Below are 18234 nucleotides of genomic sequence, written 5' to 3'. Positions count from 1 at the left end.
TGGTAGATGAGGTGGTTGATGGTGATCACAGCCAGCACTGGAATTGATCCCAGTGCTCCATGCAGGTCACAGAATCATTCAGGGTGGAAAAGATCCTTGGGATCCTCAAGTCCAACCATTAAGCCTACTCTACAAAGTTCACCGTTAACCCGTATCTCAGCCCTGGTTAGGCCTTGAGTCCTGTGTCCAGTTCTGGGCTCCTCAGTTTAGGAAAGATGTTGAGGTGCTGGAAGGTGTCCAGAGAAGGGCAACAAAGCTGGGGAAGGGTCTGGAGCACAGCCCTGTGAGGAGAGGCTGAGGGAGCTGGGGTTGCTTAGCCTGGAGAAGAGGAGGCTCAGGGGAGACCTTCTTGCTCTCTCCAACTCCCTGCAGGGAGGTTGGAGCCAGGTGGGGGTTGGTCTCTTCTGCCAGGCAGGCAGCAGCAGAACAAGAGGACACAGTCTCAAGCTGTGCCAGGGGAGGTTTACTCTGGATGTTAGGAAGAAGTTCTTCCCAGAAAGAGAGTGGCCATTGGAATGTGCTGCCCAGGGAGGTGGTGGAGTCGCCATCACTGGAAGCGTTTTAAGAAGAGCCTGGATGTGGCACTCAGTGCCATGGTTTAGTTGATTAGATGGTGTTGGGTGATAGGTTGGACTTGATGATTTTGAAGGTCTTTTCCAACCTGCTTAATTCTGTATTCTGTTCTATTCTATCTCCAGGCACCACATCTAAACAACCTTTAAACACATCCAGGGTTTTGACTCAACCAGCTCCCTGGGCAGCACGTTCCAATGATAAACCAGCAGCAGCTCTTGATAGCTGAAGTGGTTTTTGTGTTGTAGAGCCACACAGCTCTCCTGTACCACTTGTTCCATGAGAGGGCATCAGTGTGGGCACACAGTGTGAGGACTACTGTGGATTGGGCTGATGGGTCTTGTTCCTCAGTGGACATGCTTTCCAAACACTTAGAATCTCTCTTTTTAAGGAGACTTTAAAAAAGCCACTCTGAGACTGCCTGACACCACAGCTTCTAATCCAGGGTTTCCCCTAGGGTTTAACAGGGCTTTGTTGCTGTCCTCTGCAATGTGTTCCAAGCACAGGTTTGCTTATGTATGCTTTTGAATTCACACCTGGCTGTGGTGTTAGGAGACAAGGTTATTTCTCCTCTGTCACCAGATGAAGGGAGAGGGAGCATTCCCCACCTCTGCTGGTGAGGAAATGTTGGGGCTCAGCAGGTCTTTGGATTTGGTTGCCTCTATCTTCTGAAGCTGCCTGTGGGTTAATAATCAAGAGGCAAGCCTGAATGCCAGATAATGCAATTCTTCCTTTTCAGAAGGTTCTCTCAACTCTGTACTTTTCAACCCAAATACCTTCTATACCTTTCTCAAAACTGGTTTCTGTTCCTATTTGTTCCTGTTTGTCACTGGTGACAGCAGAGTACTTCCAGTGTCCATGTGGATATTCAGGAGAATTAGCATGAAAACCAAGAAGGAAAGAATTGATATCTTTGTCCCCACTGGCAGGCAGACCACCTGCTGCAGGAGGTGCCCTAAATGAGCCATCTCATTACAGTTTCTGAATGCCTGCCCTGCTAATTGTTATGCATTAGGTGGTTAATTCCAGCCCTGGAATTAGCATTGCTTCCCTCGCAGGAGAAGTTGCTGTCAAAGTCAAAGGAGAATTTTACTTGGACTGAAGGAAGGATTTTCAGCTTTGCTCTGCTGGCTGGGATTCTGATGGGGATTAATCTTGCTATAAACTGCAGGATCTAGCCCCCAGAATGTGCAGTGTTTGTTTTAAATCACTTCTCTGGCTGGTTAAGTTCTGACATCAGCAAGTCAGTGCTTGTGTGACGCCAGCGTTGTGCTTGTCATGAGTTTGGGAGCGGGGCTGGCCTGCTGAGCCAGGATGGAGCACTGCTGTCAGCTCCTGGGCCATCTGCAGTGACCAGGCAAGGGGACAGTGTTGTCCCTCCAGGCTACCTGTGAGCAGTGTGAATTTTCTGAGTTAGAATCATAGAACCACTTTGGTTGGGAAAGACCTCTAAGATCATTGACTCCAGCCATCAGCCTAAGAGCACCATCACCACTAAACCCTGTCCACAGCCCTTCTGGGCAGCCTGCTCCAGTGTTTTGTCAACCTCACAGCGAAGAAGCTTCTCCTTATGTTCCCATAGAACCTCCTCTGCTCCACCTCACCCCGACTGCCCCTTGTTCCTATCATTGGACATCCCTGAGCACAGCCTGGCTCCGTCCTCCTGACACTGCCCTGTACATCTTTATCAACAGGAATGAGGTTGATAAAGGTTGATAAAGCCCCAGCTCCCTCAGCCTGTCCTCAGCAGGGAGATGTTCCACTGTCTTCAGCATCTTTGCAGCTTGCTCTGGACTCTTTCAAGCAGTTCCCTCAGGTGCTTCTTGAACCGAGGGACCGCTGGAAAGATCAATGCTGTCCTTCAGCGTTGGGCTGCAAACCAAAGTGCTGAATTTATGGCATTTCCCTTTTGTTTTGGTTTGGTTTTCTCCAGTAGAAAACTTCATGCCCCAGTATGAATCTGTCAAGATAATCTTCCTTTGGACAGGCATCAGGAGCGCTTAAATCTTTACGTGCAAATCCTCCTCTCATGTAATCGGGTTACGTAGGAGGGAGGAGGAGGTTTTGTCTTTTTCAGGTTCAGAAGATCTGAAAGGCAAGAAAAGAAACTGCTGCTCTGTGCCTTTCTCCTGCTCTGCACTTAGACTGAGATGATTATATTGACTCGAGCCTCCCAAAGTAAACTCTTGTCTTGAAGTCACGTTGGCATAGCCTGGCTTGTCTGGTGGCAGCGTGCTTCTGAAGACCTAAGTCACGCTCTTTAGGGAACAAGAACATAAACACTGAGACCTGACACATGTGGCTGAACTTGCAGCACACTCAGCATTCACCACATTGTTAATAGGAAGCTCTTCATTGCCCTTAAAAGAATCATTGAGTCATAGAACTGTTCTGGTTGGAAAAGGCCTCTAAGATCATTGACTCTAAGCAACAATCCAACACCACCACGGCCGCTAAACCGTGTCCCCAAGTGCCATGGCCACATGTTCCTCTAGGGATGGTGACTCCACCACCTCCCTGGGCAGCCTGCTCCAATGCCTGACCTCTCTTGCAGGGAAGAAATGCTTCCTAATATCCAATCTAAATCAACTCTGAAAGAAGAGTTGGTGAGTTGGAGCAAGTGGGTGAATTGGCAAGGTGATTGCTTGGTGGTTTGCAGAAGATAGGAATGAATTGGGCAATGAGAGCAGCCCCACAGTGAGGCAGAAGAGATGGAGAAATGAGATCCCCACTGAAAAGGAGATCACTGTCATAGAACCCTAGAATGGCTTAGGTTGGGAGGGACCTCAGAGATCATCTACTCCAACCTCCCTGCCTTGGGCAGGGATGCCTCTCAACCAGACTTGGCTGCTCAAGGCCTCGTCCAAGCTGGCCTTGAACACCTCCAGGGAGGGGGCATCCACAACCTTCCTGGGCAGCCTATTCCTGAGCCTCACCATCCTTGTACTGAAGAACTTCTTCCTTAGATCTGATCTAACCCTACTCTCCCTCTCCCTTATGAAAAGTCCTTTTCCAGCCTTCCTGTAGGGTCCTTTCAGGTATTGGAGGGATGTGAGCTGTTAGGTACTGAGCCATCAAAACATGCAGGTTTGGCACCTTCTGGTGCTACAGAAAGTGGCATAGCTGGTACCATCCACCCTTTCTTTGGTCTTTAAATGTAGTCTTCCTCTTTGGGTTAGTGACTCCCAACAATCTTCAGCGTAGTGCCTTCTGGTGGCAATCCCCTTGCACTCATTAGCATCTCCTCAGCTATGAAAACCATGGGTTTGTGTTTGAGAGCAAAATGAGCACTGCCAAGTGTCACATTGGGTGACTGATGGTCCTGGTGTTAGCCAGAGATGTCAAAGAGGGAGCAGATAAACTGTTTGTGATCGATCTGATCACGGTGACTGTTCCTGGGACTGTGAGAGCATCTGAAAGGCACAGCTTTGTTAAAACCTCAATTACAGTTTAATTCAGTAGATTGGTCCGTGCAGAATTGTTATTCTAAACAATTTCCATGCCATGGTAATAATCTCCTCAGTATTTATGTGTTTTCATTGCATCACTATGTGGCACAAGATCATTACTGTGAATAATTTTTTCACTGCTGTTGGCCAATTTGCAAGCTGATAAAGTGGGGGAGGGGGGGAGTGGAATTTTTTTGGGGGTAGGGTGTGTTTGCTGTACTGTTGACTACTGGCTTGCAGCATGTAGCATCAGGTTGTGTCTGTGAGCCAGGCTGCGTGTCTGTGAGCTTCGTGGTGCGGGGGGAGCCAGGGGGCTTCGGGCTGCCCTTATCTCACATTCCTCCTGCCAGGCATGGCTCATGTTACGCTGGCCCCATGGGCTCCAGAGGGGAACGTGCTGTGAACACATCTAATATTCAGCCAGGCTTTTCTTCTGCTAGCCTGGTTACCTTTTTTTTCCCCTCGTCATTTCAGGCCTCCTGGGATGGATCATGAGAGTCAGGAGGGTGTTTGGCACTACAGAGGGGCACGGGGGCTGGTTCCTTGCCTGTGTTCTGCTTCACCAGGACTTGCTACTGCACAGGCATTCTCTAACCTTTATCTACTTTTTTCCCTGCCCACATTTTAAAAGCTCTGATGATCATTTCTGTATCAGCCCAGTTTGGGTTAGTCTTTCTGCTTCCTCCTCCTCAGGCTTGTGAAGCCTTTCCCAGCTGCTGGCCACCACCTTGGCTGCCTTGCAGGCTCCTTAAAAGCCAGCGATTTATTGCCGCCTGCGAGGTCATCGCTTGACCGGCTGAGCTTTTATTACAGGAGATGCATGAGACCAAACATTGTGTGTTCCCCCCCATCCTTAGTTTCAGATCCCAAATTGAATTTGCAGGACAGAGAACTATAAATATAAATTATGTAAATGGAGGCCATTATGCTGGGAGTCAGGGAGGCATGAAGCACGCTGACCCACCGTAGCCGGCTCTGGAGTGGCTTTTCAAATTAGCCTTGCACTTTAATGGGCATGTGAGTTTAACTTTGAAATGTAATACAATAACCTCTGCTCATAACTGCTTCACTAGCTCTGTTTCCTTGGTCTGGCAGGAGTATCTTGTTTGAAACCTGTCGACTGAACGTGCTGTGGTCATTGTTTGATTACAAACAAACGTCACGCAGAATTTCTTCTCTGGCCGAATCCAGCCTGTTCCAAACCTCCACAAAAATCCCTTTGTGGTGTGGGGTTTGGTTTTTTTTTTTACCCTGAGTGGTCAGTGCTGCTTTGTTTTACCTTCCCCCCCCTGCTCCATTTAAGTCTCTTGAATCTTTGCTGGGTCAAAGTGGAGTTTCTTTTGCTGCCGTTGTTTTGGGCAGCGCTCGGCTTCGCCCTGCTCTTCCGTGGCGCACACCAGATCGGTTTGGTCAGACGTCCTGAATGTTGGGAAGTGGATATTTTATCTTCAGAGGAAACCAATTACTGCATGCAGCATTTGTGTGTTCATTTGAGATATTTATAGTGAAACCCCTTCAAACCCTGATGTGGGCTCTGTGGACCTCGCTGTGATCCCAGCTTCGCTCCAGCTGCTCGATCCAGGCCCATTTGTTTCCCATTAAAATATATATTTAATAAAGCCGGGGAAAAGGAAGCGTTTAAGAGTATCAAGAATGTGCCTCAGTATTTGCACACTTGAAGGGCTGTGCAGTTTGGAAGCTTTAACCAGAGCCATCTCCTTTGTAAAGAATGTAGATAATTTTTTTTTTTTTTTCCTGGCAAAAAGAAAAAAATAAAAAAGGAAGGGGTAACCTGATCTGAGTCTGACAGTGTCGTTTCGTTAAGTGCTTCCATCTGGTGCTTGCTATTTCCCTTACTCATGACCTCTCTTTCTCTCTCCCCCTCCTTCTCCTTTAGCCCCTTTGAGGAAAGCAAAGTTTGTGGAGAGCCCTCGAATCCCCGAGTCTGAGCTTGGCTCCCCAACACTTTCTTCAGCACAGAAACTGGACGTTGATGCATACTGCCCTGGTAAGCTGCATGCAAAGGCTCTGCCTTAAAGGAGGGAGAAGAGGCAATGCCAGCCCAGGAGTGTTTTTGAATGGAGTAGGGCTCCTTTTCTAGATGCTTGCTTGGACCTCCCCCAGCCAGGTTTCACCGACTTGGGCGCTGGGAGCAGCATTAGTTTCTAACTGATACCCAGTGACGGTTGGGACTTGCAGTCTGTGCGTGGCTGCTCTCCCCTCAGAATCATTTAGAAGGTCGAGAGAGTTGCTCTTGAGAAGATAAAAATGATCCACTAAACATACTACTGGAAATTTAAATGTTAATGCTGGTCTTCAGAGAGGCTGGAATAAACTCAGCCTCCAGAAACAGCATGAACTGCGCTAATGCAGAACTCTGGGATCTCGTTTACCTGCATCCCAGACTGTTGCCCTTTTCATTTGCTTTTATTGTTATTTTTGTTAAAGAAATAGCTTCTAATTTATATATCCTGTGGTAATTGCTCTTAAAAGTATACATCTTGCTTGAGGCCTCTGCTTGGAACAGAAATAGAAGTGGGTTGTGTCCCTCCCTGGCTCAGCCCTCTGTGTGTTTGATGGTTCGGGCAGGCAGTTGCATAAATCCCTCAGAGCCCAGGCAGCCCTCCTGCAGCTGGGTGAGTGCTGGGCAAGCTTGAGAGAGCTGCAGCTTGCCACCAGCTCCCTATCCTCACTCAGTTTGTTCCTAATTTGGAAGTAGTAACCTGGGGGGGTGCTGCTCTTGGAGGAGGCTGGGACCAGCATCATGTTGAAGCAGCAGTGAGTGTTCCAGTGGACTTTGTGCTGAATTCTGCAGTTTTCTTCCCTGGCTTTTCACAGCCTCACAGCAATCTGAAACCATCATCTGAACTTCCTACCTTTACTCCAAGTTAGTGCTGTTCACCAGAATCTTCTGTGTCAACTCTCTTGGTCTCACTTTTTTCCCTTCACAGAGGTCCTTTCCAACCCAGAGCATTCTAGGAATCCCAGTGTGGTAGGAGGTGGAATGGACCTCTGAAGGTGATCTGGTCCAAGCCACTGCCAGAGCAGAGTTTTCCCCTGGTTTGTGATGTGAGGGCACCTATGTTCAGGATAGGCTTTGGATGGGGGTAAAAAGATGTTGAATCTTTTGAAGTGCCATATAAATATCTGACATCTTCTTCTTCAATCTGTGGCTACAGTAGAAAAGTTCTTGTGAATGAGTGAGCCTCTAAATTGAGGCTTTTGTTGCTTGCTGTGGATGAGGAGCTTGGAGGGTGTGCACAACTGGAGGGATTGATTGAATGGTGTCCAAATTTTGAATGTGGGCTTGCTTTAATGCATTGTGTTTGAAAGGGGAATTGTCTTAAGAATATAAAGAGACAGTCCTTGTGCTGGGAAGTGCCTCCTCTGAGGCTCTGGTGGCTGTGCAGAGTGCTCCTTCTTTTGCAGTCACCAGGAATTACAATTACAGTTGTGCTGTGGCAGCCCTTTCTTCTTTCTGAGTGAATAGCTTCCCCTGTCATGTTTATAATTGTTGATAATTATAAACTTCTTATGATTGCATCTGCAGAGAATTCCAATTGAATTGTAAATTTGGCTTAAAAGGCATAAATTCCACACTCCCCTGGGTAGCAGTGGGTCTCCCAGCCCTGCTCACTTGTGTGCCTCTCCCCTTGCTGTGGTGTTTGGAAGGGCAGGGCTCCTGCCAAGCCCAGCCTCGGGCTCTGACAATGGGATCTGTGGGTTTCTTGGCTTTTGATCTCCTTCTCTTGCTGGTCTGAAAGGAAAAGTGGACTTTCCTCCTGCCTTGAAATGTCATTAAAGCATCATTAAGGAAGGGAGCTACAAACACAGGAGGTTTCACTTAAACATAAGGAAAAACTTTCCTGTGATGGGCCCTGGAGCAGGCTGCCCAGAGAGGTTGTGGAGTCTCCTTCTCTGGAGAGATTCCAAACCCACCTGAATATTGGGGTTCTGGGCAACGTGCTGTGGGTGACTCTGCTTTAACAGGGGAGATGGACTGGGTGATCTCCAGAGGTCCCTTCCAACCCCCACCATGCTGGGATTCTGTGGAGGGGAGAAAGTGAGATGAGGAGAACTGATGCTGGTGAGCAGCACTGACTTGGGCTAAAGGTAGAAGCTTCAGATTATTGGTTTCATGTTGCTTCTGATTGCTAAAATGTGAAGGGGAGCAGCTTTCTCCGTTGTGTCCATGTGTGCTTGGTGGCCAGGACTTTGTGAGAAGCCTTAGTTTGCCCAGCTCCTGGGAGTGCATCTTCTGAAGAGCTCAGGCAGGTTTATGTTGGCAGTGTGAGATGATGGGCAGCTGAAGAAGGATTGGAGGAATCTGATGGGGAAGGGTTTCTGAAGCTATTCCCAGAAGGAGATTTTGTGGCACACAGATTTCTCTTTCATCCCTTCTTCACACAGATTTCTCTTTCATCCCTTCTTACCCCCATCCCAAGGTGCTGGTGGGCACTCATCCTGTGGATGTTTACTCATCTGCTGTAGAAATGGATTATTCACCTGCCTGGAGTTATGGTTCCTGCTGTGAAAATAGGGCTGGAGTTTTCACTGGGCTGGAAGGCTGGATTAAAGCAGCTCAGGAGATGAGAAGTAGGTGGGTGGGGAAGGATCCTGGTGTAAAGAAGAAAAGCAAGAACAAAGATCTAAACAACTCATGGGGGCCCATCCCTGGAGGTGTTCAAGAAATGTGTGGCCCTTGGGGACATGGTTTCATGGCCATGGTGGTGTTAAGTTGATGGTTGGACTCAGTGACCTTAGAGGTCTTTTCCAACCAAAACAGCTCTATGTTTCTGTGGCTGTGAGCCTGGGCATAGTGTCCAGCTCCCTGTGGGCATGTGGAGGAAGAGAGGCCAAGCAGCAAAGCCTGCAGCCAGTGCCTGTAATCAGTTTTCACAGCTCCTTTCTTCAGTGACAGGCTTCTTTTAGCCCTGCTGCAGCATGTGCATCCTGTGAGGGATGGAAGCACACAGTGTTAAAGCCCCAGTGCCTCCAGGAACGAGGAAGTGAGTTGAAAGAGGGGGAAAAATTAAGGCTGAACTTATGCTAGAGCCCAGCAATGGAGTGGAGGTGGAGTGGTTTGTAAAGTGATCCCTGACAAGTAATGTAATTAATTCTACACTTCCAGGGAGTTTAAAACACTAAACAGCAATGAGGAGAGAACATTATCTACTCTGCATATGGAAATGGTGATTTCAATTGGAGACACCCAGAGATGAGATTTTGCTCAATGTAAAAATGTTTATTTTAAGGCTCCAGGCAAATTTCAGCACATTCCAGGGAGGTGGTTTCCTGAGCAACCACTCTGCCACTGCTTGGCCTCTCGTGCTGCTGTGGGGAATTAGTGCTTATGACATCCTGCAGCGTGAATCACTCTATGAGGTGATGTGCTCCAGACAGCAGAGCTTGGAGGAAGGAGAAAGCACAACCAGGTGGCTTGTGTAGAATCATGGAACCGTAGAACTGTTGAGGTTGGAAGAGACCTTTGAGGTCATGAAGTGCAGCAACTCGCCCAGGGCTCTCAATCCTACTGTGGCTGCTAAGCCACTGCCACTAAACCACAGCCCTCAGGACCAGATCCAGGGGGATTTTAAACACCTTCAGGGATGGGGATGCCACCACCTCCCTGGGCAGCATGTTCCAATGCCTGAGAAGCCTTTCTGTGAAGAAGCTTTTCCTAATATCTAACCCAAACCTCCCTTGGCACAACTTGAGGCCAAGGGAGGTGGTGAGGAAGTTCTGCTAGCAAGGACATCATAAGGCTTTCAGCTTGGTGTAAAACTTTTGGGAGGATTGTATTCTTTGTTTTGCCAAAGAAGGTCATTAAGTTCTGTAAGATGAATTTCATCTCTTCCATAGAATCAGGGACACCTCTCACCTAGACTTGGCTGCTCAAGGTCTTGGCCTTGAATACCTCCAGGGAGTAGACATCCACAACCTCCTTGGGCAGCCTATTGCAGACTCTCACCACTCTCATACTGAAGAACTTCTTCCTAAGCTCCACTCTAACCCTGCTCTCCCTCAGCTTCAAACCATTGCCTCTTGTCCTGTCTCTAAACACCCTCAGGAAAAGTCCCTCTGCAGCCTTCCCATAGGATCCCTTCAGGTACTGGAAGGCAGCTCTGAGGTCCCCTTGGAGTCTTCTCCAGGCTGAGCCCCCCCAGCTCCCTCAGCCCATCCTCACATCAGAGGTGCTCCAGCCCTTGGATCATCTTTGTGGCTTCCTCTGGGCTCTCTCCAGCAGCTCTGTGTCCTTCTCATGCTGGGGACACCAGAACTGGAGGCAGTATTTGAGGTGGGGTCTCACAGCTGACCTTCAAACCTCTGTTGGTTAACTGTTAGACCTTTTCTATAAGGATTTGGTGAACCACACATCAATGTGTAATATTTCTTCCCCAGATTTATGAGGCCTCACCCCTCCTGCCTGGTGGCACTGTTGGCCTGGCTGCTTCATCCTGTGTGCCACAAGCACATCTTTCTCTGAGCTGCTGCTTGCTTTCTTTCCCATGGGAGCTAAAACCTGCTTGGACTTCCAAGTGCTCAGGGAAGCTGCTGGAAGCAGCCTGAGATGGATGAGGCTTTCAGGCCATTGCCTTTTGTCTTAGATCAATGTTTGCAGTTGCACTGGGGGTGATGTATTGCCTTGTCATTACCTCTCAAAGGCTAAGTGTGTTATGACATTATCTTTTAATTTAATTAAACTCCTCTTCAGACATTTTTTTTGTGTGTGGGACACAGTGCCTGGTCAGGGGATGGTTGCTTGCTCCACATTAGGCCTGCAGACATCTGTTTCCAGCCCTGATTGAGTTAGGTACCGCAGCAGTGCCACTGCCACGGAGAGCAGAGGGTGATTTACCATCACCGCATCGTTTGTGATCATCTCCTGGCTCCTGTTAACTCTTTGCTTTGGTTAAAGAATGGTTTGTGTTGACATCTGCCTGCTCCTGCTGCTGCTGCTTTCTTTTCCTCGTGTAAAATGGGTATTTTTTTCACTTTGCACAGCCCACACACTTCTCTGAAACAACAGAGCATTTCTCAGGTGTCAGCTGCCTTGCTGAGGCCTCAGCTGGGGTACTGGGGCCAGTTCTGGGCTCCCCAGGTCAAGAAGGACAGGGGACTGCTTGAGAGGGGAAGTTTAGGCTGGAGATGAGGAGAAAGTTCTTCCTAGAAAGAGTCATTCGTCATTGGAATGTGCTGCCCAGGGAGGTGGTGGAGTCCCCATCCCTGGAGGTGTTCAAGAGGGGATTGGACGTGGCACTTGGTGCCATGGCTTAGTCATGAGGTCTTTGGTGTCAGGTTGGACTTGAGGATCTTTGAGGTCTCTTCCAACCTTGGTGATTCTGTGATTCTGTAAAGAGTACAGCAAAGAGCTGCAAAGATGATCAGGGGACTGGAACATCTCTCATAGGAAGAAAGCCTGAAAGGCTTGGGGCATTTTAGCCTGGAGAAGAGCAGACTGAGAGGGGGATCTGATCAATGCTGATCAATATGTCAAAGGTGGGGGTCAGGAGGATGGAACCAGGCTATTTCCAGTGCTGCCCAATGACAGGACAGGAGGTAGTAGGTACAAACTTGGAACATAGGAAGGCACATGAGGAGGAACTTCTTTCTGTTGAGGGTGGTGGAGCACTGGGAGAGGCTGCCCAGAGAGGTTAAGTCTCCATCTCTAGAGTCATTCCAAACCCACCTGGATGCCATCCTGTGCAGGCTGCTCTGGGTGAGCCTGTTCTGTCAGGGTGGCTGGACCAGATGATCTCTAGAGGTCTTTCCCAGCCCCTACCCTTCTGGCATTCTGTGACTTTAACAAGGACTTTATGGAACAGCATTGTGCTCTGATGTGTCACAGTCAAGATACAGGCAGGGAGCCAAAAAAAACCAACAAAGACAAAACCCCAAACTAATTCAGCCAGCAGGGTCCTTGTCCAACCTCTATCATCTTGGACAGTGATGAATTGGGTAGAAGGCAAAGGAATAATCCAACCAACCATGGCCTGACAAATGGCTTCACTGTTGAATCTTGTGGCTGTCCCAGCAGTATCAAGCCCACTGACCTGAAGGGAATGGGAAATTGTTGTGATCAGCCCTAATTGCAGGAGAGTCATGGCAATTTGGTATGGCTGTTGCCATGGAAGCAATTGACTTCTCTCAAGCTTCTCCTGGGAGGACAATGCTCTGGTTTCTTCTGCTGGACTGAGAGCTGCAAACAGTTTCAGAGTAAATTCACAGAATGATAGAGGTTGGAAGGGACCTCTGGAGAGCATCTAGTCCAACTCCCCTCCTAACACAGGTTAGCCTAGATCAGGTTGTAGAGGTTGTAGATCAGGTAGTAGAGGAACACTTCCTGGTGGCTTTGAAGTCTCCAGAGGAGACTCTACAGTCTCTCTGTTCAGCCTCTTCAGAAAACTTGACACCCCCCCCAAATAAACCAACCCAACCCAACCCCCATCCTGGTCTGAGATTCTGATTCTGAGAGAAGTCTGATGAAGGCCTTTTTGTAGAGTTCCAGATGTGTTTGGGATCAGCCATAGACCACTTGCTGTTAGGTGTGAGCCTAATTCTGTTTATCTGAATCACATCATCACAGAATGGAAGGGGTTGGAATGGAGCTCTGGTGATCATTGAGTCCCTGCCAAGGCAGTTCCCCTAGAGAAGGTCACACAGGGACAGGTCTAGGCAGGTTTTGAATTGTCTCCAAAGATGAAGACTCCAGGACTCTCTGGGCAGCCTGCTCCAGGGCTCCATCACCCTGAAATTAAAGAAGCTCCTCCTCATGTTTAGATGGAACTTATGTTCAAGTTTATGCCCATTGGGCACCACTGAAGAAAAACAAAAAGGGCATCAGCTGCCCTGAGCTCTCCTCTGTAGGAATCTTTCTGGCAGTGACACCCTGGGGAGCCCAGGAGAGCAGTGGGTAGATAACACAAGTACTGCTCTCTCCTCATCAGCACATCTGCTGAGGCTTGAGCACCTGGCAGCTGCAGAGCCATCTGTAACCTTCACACCCTTTGGTTCTCCAGTGAAGAACTGTCCAACTTTGAAGTGTTGTGCCTGCTGCCAAAGCTGGGGGACTCCTGCAGCATCTTCCACACTGGGGAGTTTAGCAGCAGAATTCCCTGCAACTGTTGGTGATGGGCCAGCAAAGATCAGTGTAAAGCCTCCTTTGCTTCCACCAAGCAGCAAGATGTGCTTGATAGGAGACTGTTTTGGAATGGATGGAGCATCACAGCTCTTTGCTGTACTGTGTACTGAGCCTATTCATTGCTGATGGACACCATCAGACAAGGTCAGACCTCTTGTTGAGGGAGTGACTCCTGGCAGAGGAGTTTCCTCTTGTAGTTTATTATGTTTAAAACCTAGGCCAGCCTGCACTGATGCTCCCAAATATCCCAACCTGGGCTGCAAAACCAGGATGGTCTTTGAAGGAAGGTGCTCTGGGGAATCAGAACCAGGAATCAGTTGTGTTGAGAAGCTGATGGGTAGGTTTTGGCCCTGTTACTGGTGGAGGTCACTGTTTAGCTCCAGGACTGTATTCCAGTGGTGACCATCCATGGCAGTTAGCTGGCTCTGGGTGTAGAACATTGCTTTGGCTGCAAGCAGAACTGAGGATTAGGTAGGTTCAGGAACTGTCTCGGTAGGTGACATATATGGAATGATTGCAGGTCTTGGACCATCAGCCCAGTGCAGACCTCCAGCACTGTCCCAGTAGTCCTTGTGTGTTCAAATGCCCTCTTACCACCTCATCTACAGGTGGCTCCATCTTCATCTCCTTGGTTAGCTGAAGGTATCCTTCTGTAAAGCCAAATTACCTGCCTGGGAAGGGACAAAGACATGGCTAATAATGGAAGATGTCTCCATATCTTTCACCAGACCCATTGGACCTTCCAGGGACAGATGACTCACCTAGAATTTAAACTGAAGCAACTTCAGTTCTGGCTTAGACAGCAGGGCATTGATTTATCTCTAATGTGATGTGTTTTGCAAAGGTACAAAGCATCCTGTCTCAGACCAAGAAATCATTTATAGCTGGAATGGATGTGGTTTGATTGGGTTCTTTTTTTTTTCCCCTGCCCTGTAGCTAACAGGTAGCAAATTTGTCTCAGTGCTTGTCTTCTGCTTAATTTCTTTTGGACTATTTATTGTGCTTGGTCATCAAAGGCATCTGCTGCTGAAATCTTCAGCCACTTCCCCAGCTTCAGGATCCTGATTTATTGCTGACAGAATTGCTAAAATGTGCCTTTTGAACTCCCAGCAGCACTGTTCACTTTTTTGCTCCAGCCTCTGGTGTTTCTCAGTGTCTTCATGAAGTGTCACAGGAGCAGTGGTCTGCACTCAGGCTTCAGATTCAGAGATTCCAGCCCAGACTGAGTCACTGTCCCCAGGTTTTCCTTTCTTTGGGAGACAAGAGTCTTCAGTCCTTGCAGTTAGGGGAGGATGCTGCCTGTCAAATGAGATTTGGGAAATCATTTTAACTCTGTTCATCTAGTGGGGATTCTGTTTCTACTCAGCATCTGTCAGGCTGAGTTAGCTGTGCAGCAGGAGGCGATGGGTGGTGGCTGCAAGGGCAGCGTCCGAGGGCCCCCAGGCAATGGCAGCCCTGACCTGTTGGTGACTGTGCTGTCCTAGTTGTCTTTGGGCTCCTGCTTGTGGTGCTGTTGATGTCTTCACACAAACCTCATCTTCCATCGTGGCTCCTGGAGCTGTTGAGTTCTTCAGTAGTTCTTTAGGCTGAGCTGAATGTGAAGTTAGCCTTCCCCTGGCCCTTACAGCTGTCCTCAGTGAAAACAGGGCAGTAAGCAAGGAGATGATGGTGGCTGGAGTTGGTTGTCATGGTTGTGCCATGTCCCCTTTTCCTTCTAGCTCAGATATTTATTTCCTAGTGCTTTGCTGTCTAGAGAAGGTGATCAGTAATCCTACTTCTGTTTTTCCCTACAATGTTCTGACCTTCCAGTACTTGAAGGGACCTACAAGAAAGCTGAGGAGGGACTTTAGAGGACACAGTCTCAAGCTGCACCAGGACAGGTTTAGGCTGGATATGAGGATGAAATTCTTCACAGAAAGAGAGATTGGCCATTGGAATGTGCTGCCCAGGGAGGTGGTGGAGTCACCATCACTGGAAGTGCTTAGAAAGAGCCTGGATGAGGCACTTGGTGCCATGGTTTAGTTGATTAGATGTTGTTGGGTGATAGGTTGGACTTGATGATCTCTGAGGTCTTTTCCAACCTGGCTAACTCTGTATTCTGTATTGGTTTTGACAAGGGCTTGTAGTGACAGGGCAAGGGGCAATGGCTTTGAGCTGGAACAGGGGAGACTGAGGCTGGAGATGAGGAAGAAATGTTTTCTAGTGAGGGTGGTGAGAGACTGGAACAGGTTGCCCAGGGAAGTTGTGGGTGGCCCCTCCCTGGAGGAGTTAAAGGCCAGGTTGGATGAGCAACCTGGTCTAGTGAGAGGTGTCCCTGCCCATGGCAGGGGGCTTGGAACTAGGTGATCTTTAAGGTCCCTTCCAACCCAACCCATTCTATGATACTAACATTTTATTTCAACTCAGTGTGGAGGCCAGGACCTCACTGTTCATTTGGCCAGCTCCAACAATAGTAGGAGGAGTTGGTTACAGTTGTAGGAAACTGTTCCATTCTTCCATCAGCCTGGTTCCCATGTCCTGATGTGCACAGGAGGCCAAGGGATGCTTTTCTTTCTGCCCTGTGCAACAAGTGCCTGAACTTCAGCGATGCTATGGAGAGCTTCTCCCCAGCGGAAATATTCAGCTCTCTGACAGCCACCCCATTACTTCTGCTCTCCTGCCAGTTGCCTTGACGTCCTCACCCTCCTCAGGAGCGCAGAACAAGTCCTCCTTTCTTCTTCTCCAGTGGGAATGTTGTTCCCATTGCTGTAATTTGCTTTGCTGTGGGCATTTCCCCTCCCAGCCTGGCTGTCCTGTCCCTCGGGCGGCGCAGCTGCAGTCGGGCGCTGAAGAAAGGAGATCAATTTGCTGCCACCCTCCTGCACCACAGCAGATTGGCTAATTTGTTAAGCAGAGTTTTTGACAGTTCATGTCACTAATTATTTGACTCCTGATGGCTTGAGAAAGGATTGCTTTGAATCCAACCATGGACATTTTGGCCAGCTGCCAGTTGGAAAGCAGAGCCTTGCCGCCGGGAAGCATCGATCCTACCCGATTGTATCTTCACCTTCCCCCGGTGGGCTGCGGCGGATTGAAGCATCCAAAGTTGTTGTGTCTGGTCTGGGACTGTAGCAGCCTTCCTCTCAGATGCTTTGCTTGCAGTCTACTCTGAGATGAGTCCCTGCTGGCTCCTCTGTATTCCCCCCTTGCTCTGTGGAAGTGGTGTCCCACCACACATACAGGCATCTGGAGCAGGTCTCTCCTGCTGCCTGCTCCTGGCTGCCAGCAGAACCTGCCTGGAGAAGGCTGTTGGGCACCGTGGTGTTCCTGGGCTCCCTGCTGTATTCCTGTCCCCTCTTGGCACGGGGTTTTCTTGCCCAGCAAGAGGAGATGGGATGATGTGTGTGGTTACCTGCCTGGCTGTCACCTGTGCCTTCCCCACTTTGGTAGCTTAAGTGCTGTGTTTCCACCCCAATTACATGGCTGAAACCTTGGTGGTTGGACTTGATGATCCTTGGGGTCTCTTCCAAGCTTAGTTATACTGTGAGACTGTGAGACTCAATAGTCTTAAAGATCTCTTCCAACCAAAACAATTCTATGATTCTGTACCAGTGTGTTCTTTACAGCTACAAAACCTAAGCTGCTTTGACACAGTGATGGAAGTTCTGCATATGTAGAGAGACATTTCTGGAGGTTTCCTGCATTATTTTTCGTTGCTGTTGTGGCTCTCAGTTAATCAGGACTGGCTGGGCAATGAGGATGCAGGGGAGCTGACTGCCCCCAGGGGCCTGCCTGCAGAGGTTTGGTTGGACCCTCCTGTGTGAGGTTTCCACACTGCTGATAGCATCATCCCAAAAAGTTCAGAAGTGGATTTGTCCAACTTTCTGGTGAAGTCCTGCCACTGGCTGAGGGGTGACCTCATTCATGTTGGTAAAGATGTGCAGGGCAGTGTCAGGAGGATGGAGCCAGGCTCTGCTCAGGGATGTCCAATGATAGGACAAGGGTGCAAGCTGGAACAGAGGAGGTTGCACAGGAACATAAGGAAAAACCTTTTCACTGTGAGCCCTGGTGCAGGCTGTCCAGAGAAGTTGTGGAGTCTCCTCTGGAGACTTTCCAAACCCACCTGGATGTGTTCCTGTATGACCTGCCCTGGATGCTGCTGCTCTGGCCAGGGGGGTTGGACTGGATGATATGAGGTCCCTTCCAGCCCCTAATGTTCTGTGCTTCTGTGACTGTGTTTGCACCATGAACTTATTTGTGCTCCATCACACCAGCAGAGATAAGGCAGCTGCTGCTTTTTGTTGGTTCTCAACAGTCTTGGTGCTTAACTTGTGGGTGTGTGAGACTTGTGTCAGGCTTGTGATGTGACAAATGGTCAGGGGAGGGAATGTGAGAGGGGTTGTGGAAGAGTTGCTGAAGTTAAAGAAATGGCTGGGTGCTGTGTGAAATGCCTAACTCAGCAGAATACATGGAGGAGAGCTCTTCAAGTGCTTTGCTCAGGTTGTGGCAAACAGATAGTACCTGAAGGGTGTATTTGTTCTTTTTAAATGTGAATCATGTTAAAAAATAAAAGGCCCTCTGCATCCATCAGAGTGTGAGATCCCATCCTCCAACCTACCAGGAATAAAAGGTCAGTTCAAAGAGCTCAAAAATAAACACCCAGTATCTGTGTTGAGGAGTCGAGGCTTTAATCAGCCCCGTGTTTGATGGGGGCTGTGTGGGGGAGCTGGGAGCACAGCTCCATGTTTATGCTCAGGTGATTCTGTTTAGGGAGAAAGTGCCAAACCTGCTAGAGGAAGGAATGATGAAATCTCTGCTTTCTGCCAGTGGGGACCTCACTGCCCTGGTCATACTGTCCTTGATAGCTGAAATTGCTCAGGAACCTTTTCAGGCAGCCAAGTGTAACTCTGCTTGTAGGAGATGTTCCACATGCCCAGGCTGGTGCTGCTGAGAGTTGTGGCTCGTTTGTTTGCATGTTTTATGTGTCAGTGCCCCAAGCCTCTCATTTCCTCCATTCCCTTTCCATTGGTGCTTAAATGGGAGCTGAAATCCAGGAAGATTCATCCCTAGATGTGCCTGCAGAGGCTCTGT

At 48.8% G+C, this 18234-nt stretch overlaps 1 protein-coding gene across 6 annotated transcripts in view; it reads left to right on the top strand.

Moving 5' to 3' along the window:
• TANC2 (tetratricopeptide repeat, ankyrin repeat and coiled-coil containing 2) overlaps nucleotides 1-18234 on the top strand; it is a 300071-nt gene that overhangs the window by 146260 nt on the left and 135577 nt on the right. For all 6 annotated transcript variants that reach the window (XM_054176994.1, XM_054176995.1, XM_054176993.1 and 3 more), the window contains one exon: nucleotides 5920-6030. In XM_054176994.1, coding sequence (XP_054032969.1) covers nucleotides 5920-6030 — 111 coding nt within the window. The remainder of the gene's footprint in view (nucleotides 1-5919; nucleotides 6031-18234) is intronic.

Source organism: Dryobates pubescens, chromosome 36 (genome assembly GCF_014839835.1).
Source record: "Dryobates pubescens isolate bDryPub1 chromosome 36, bDryPub1.pri, whole genome shotgun sequence".
In the NCBI taxonomy this organism is placed as follows: Eukaryota; Metazoa; Chordata; class Aves; order Piciformes; family Picidae; genus Dryobates; species Dryobates pubescens.
This window is presented reverse-complemented; position numbering and strand designations above follow the sequence as displayed.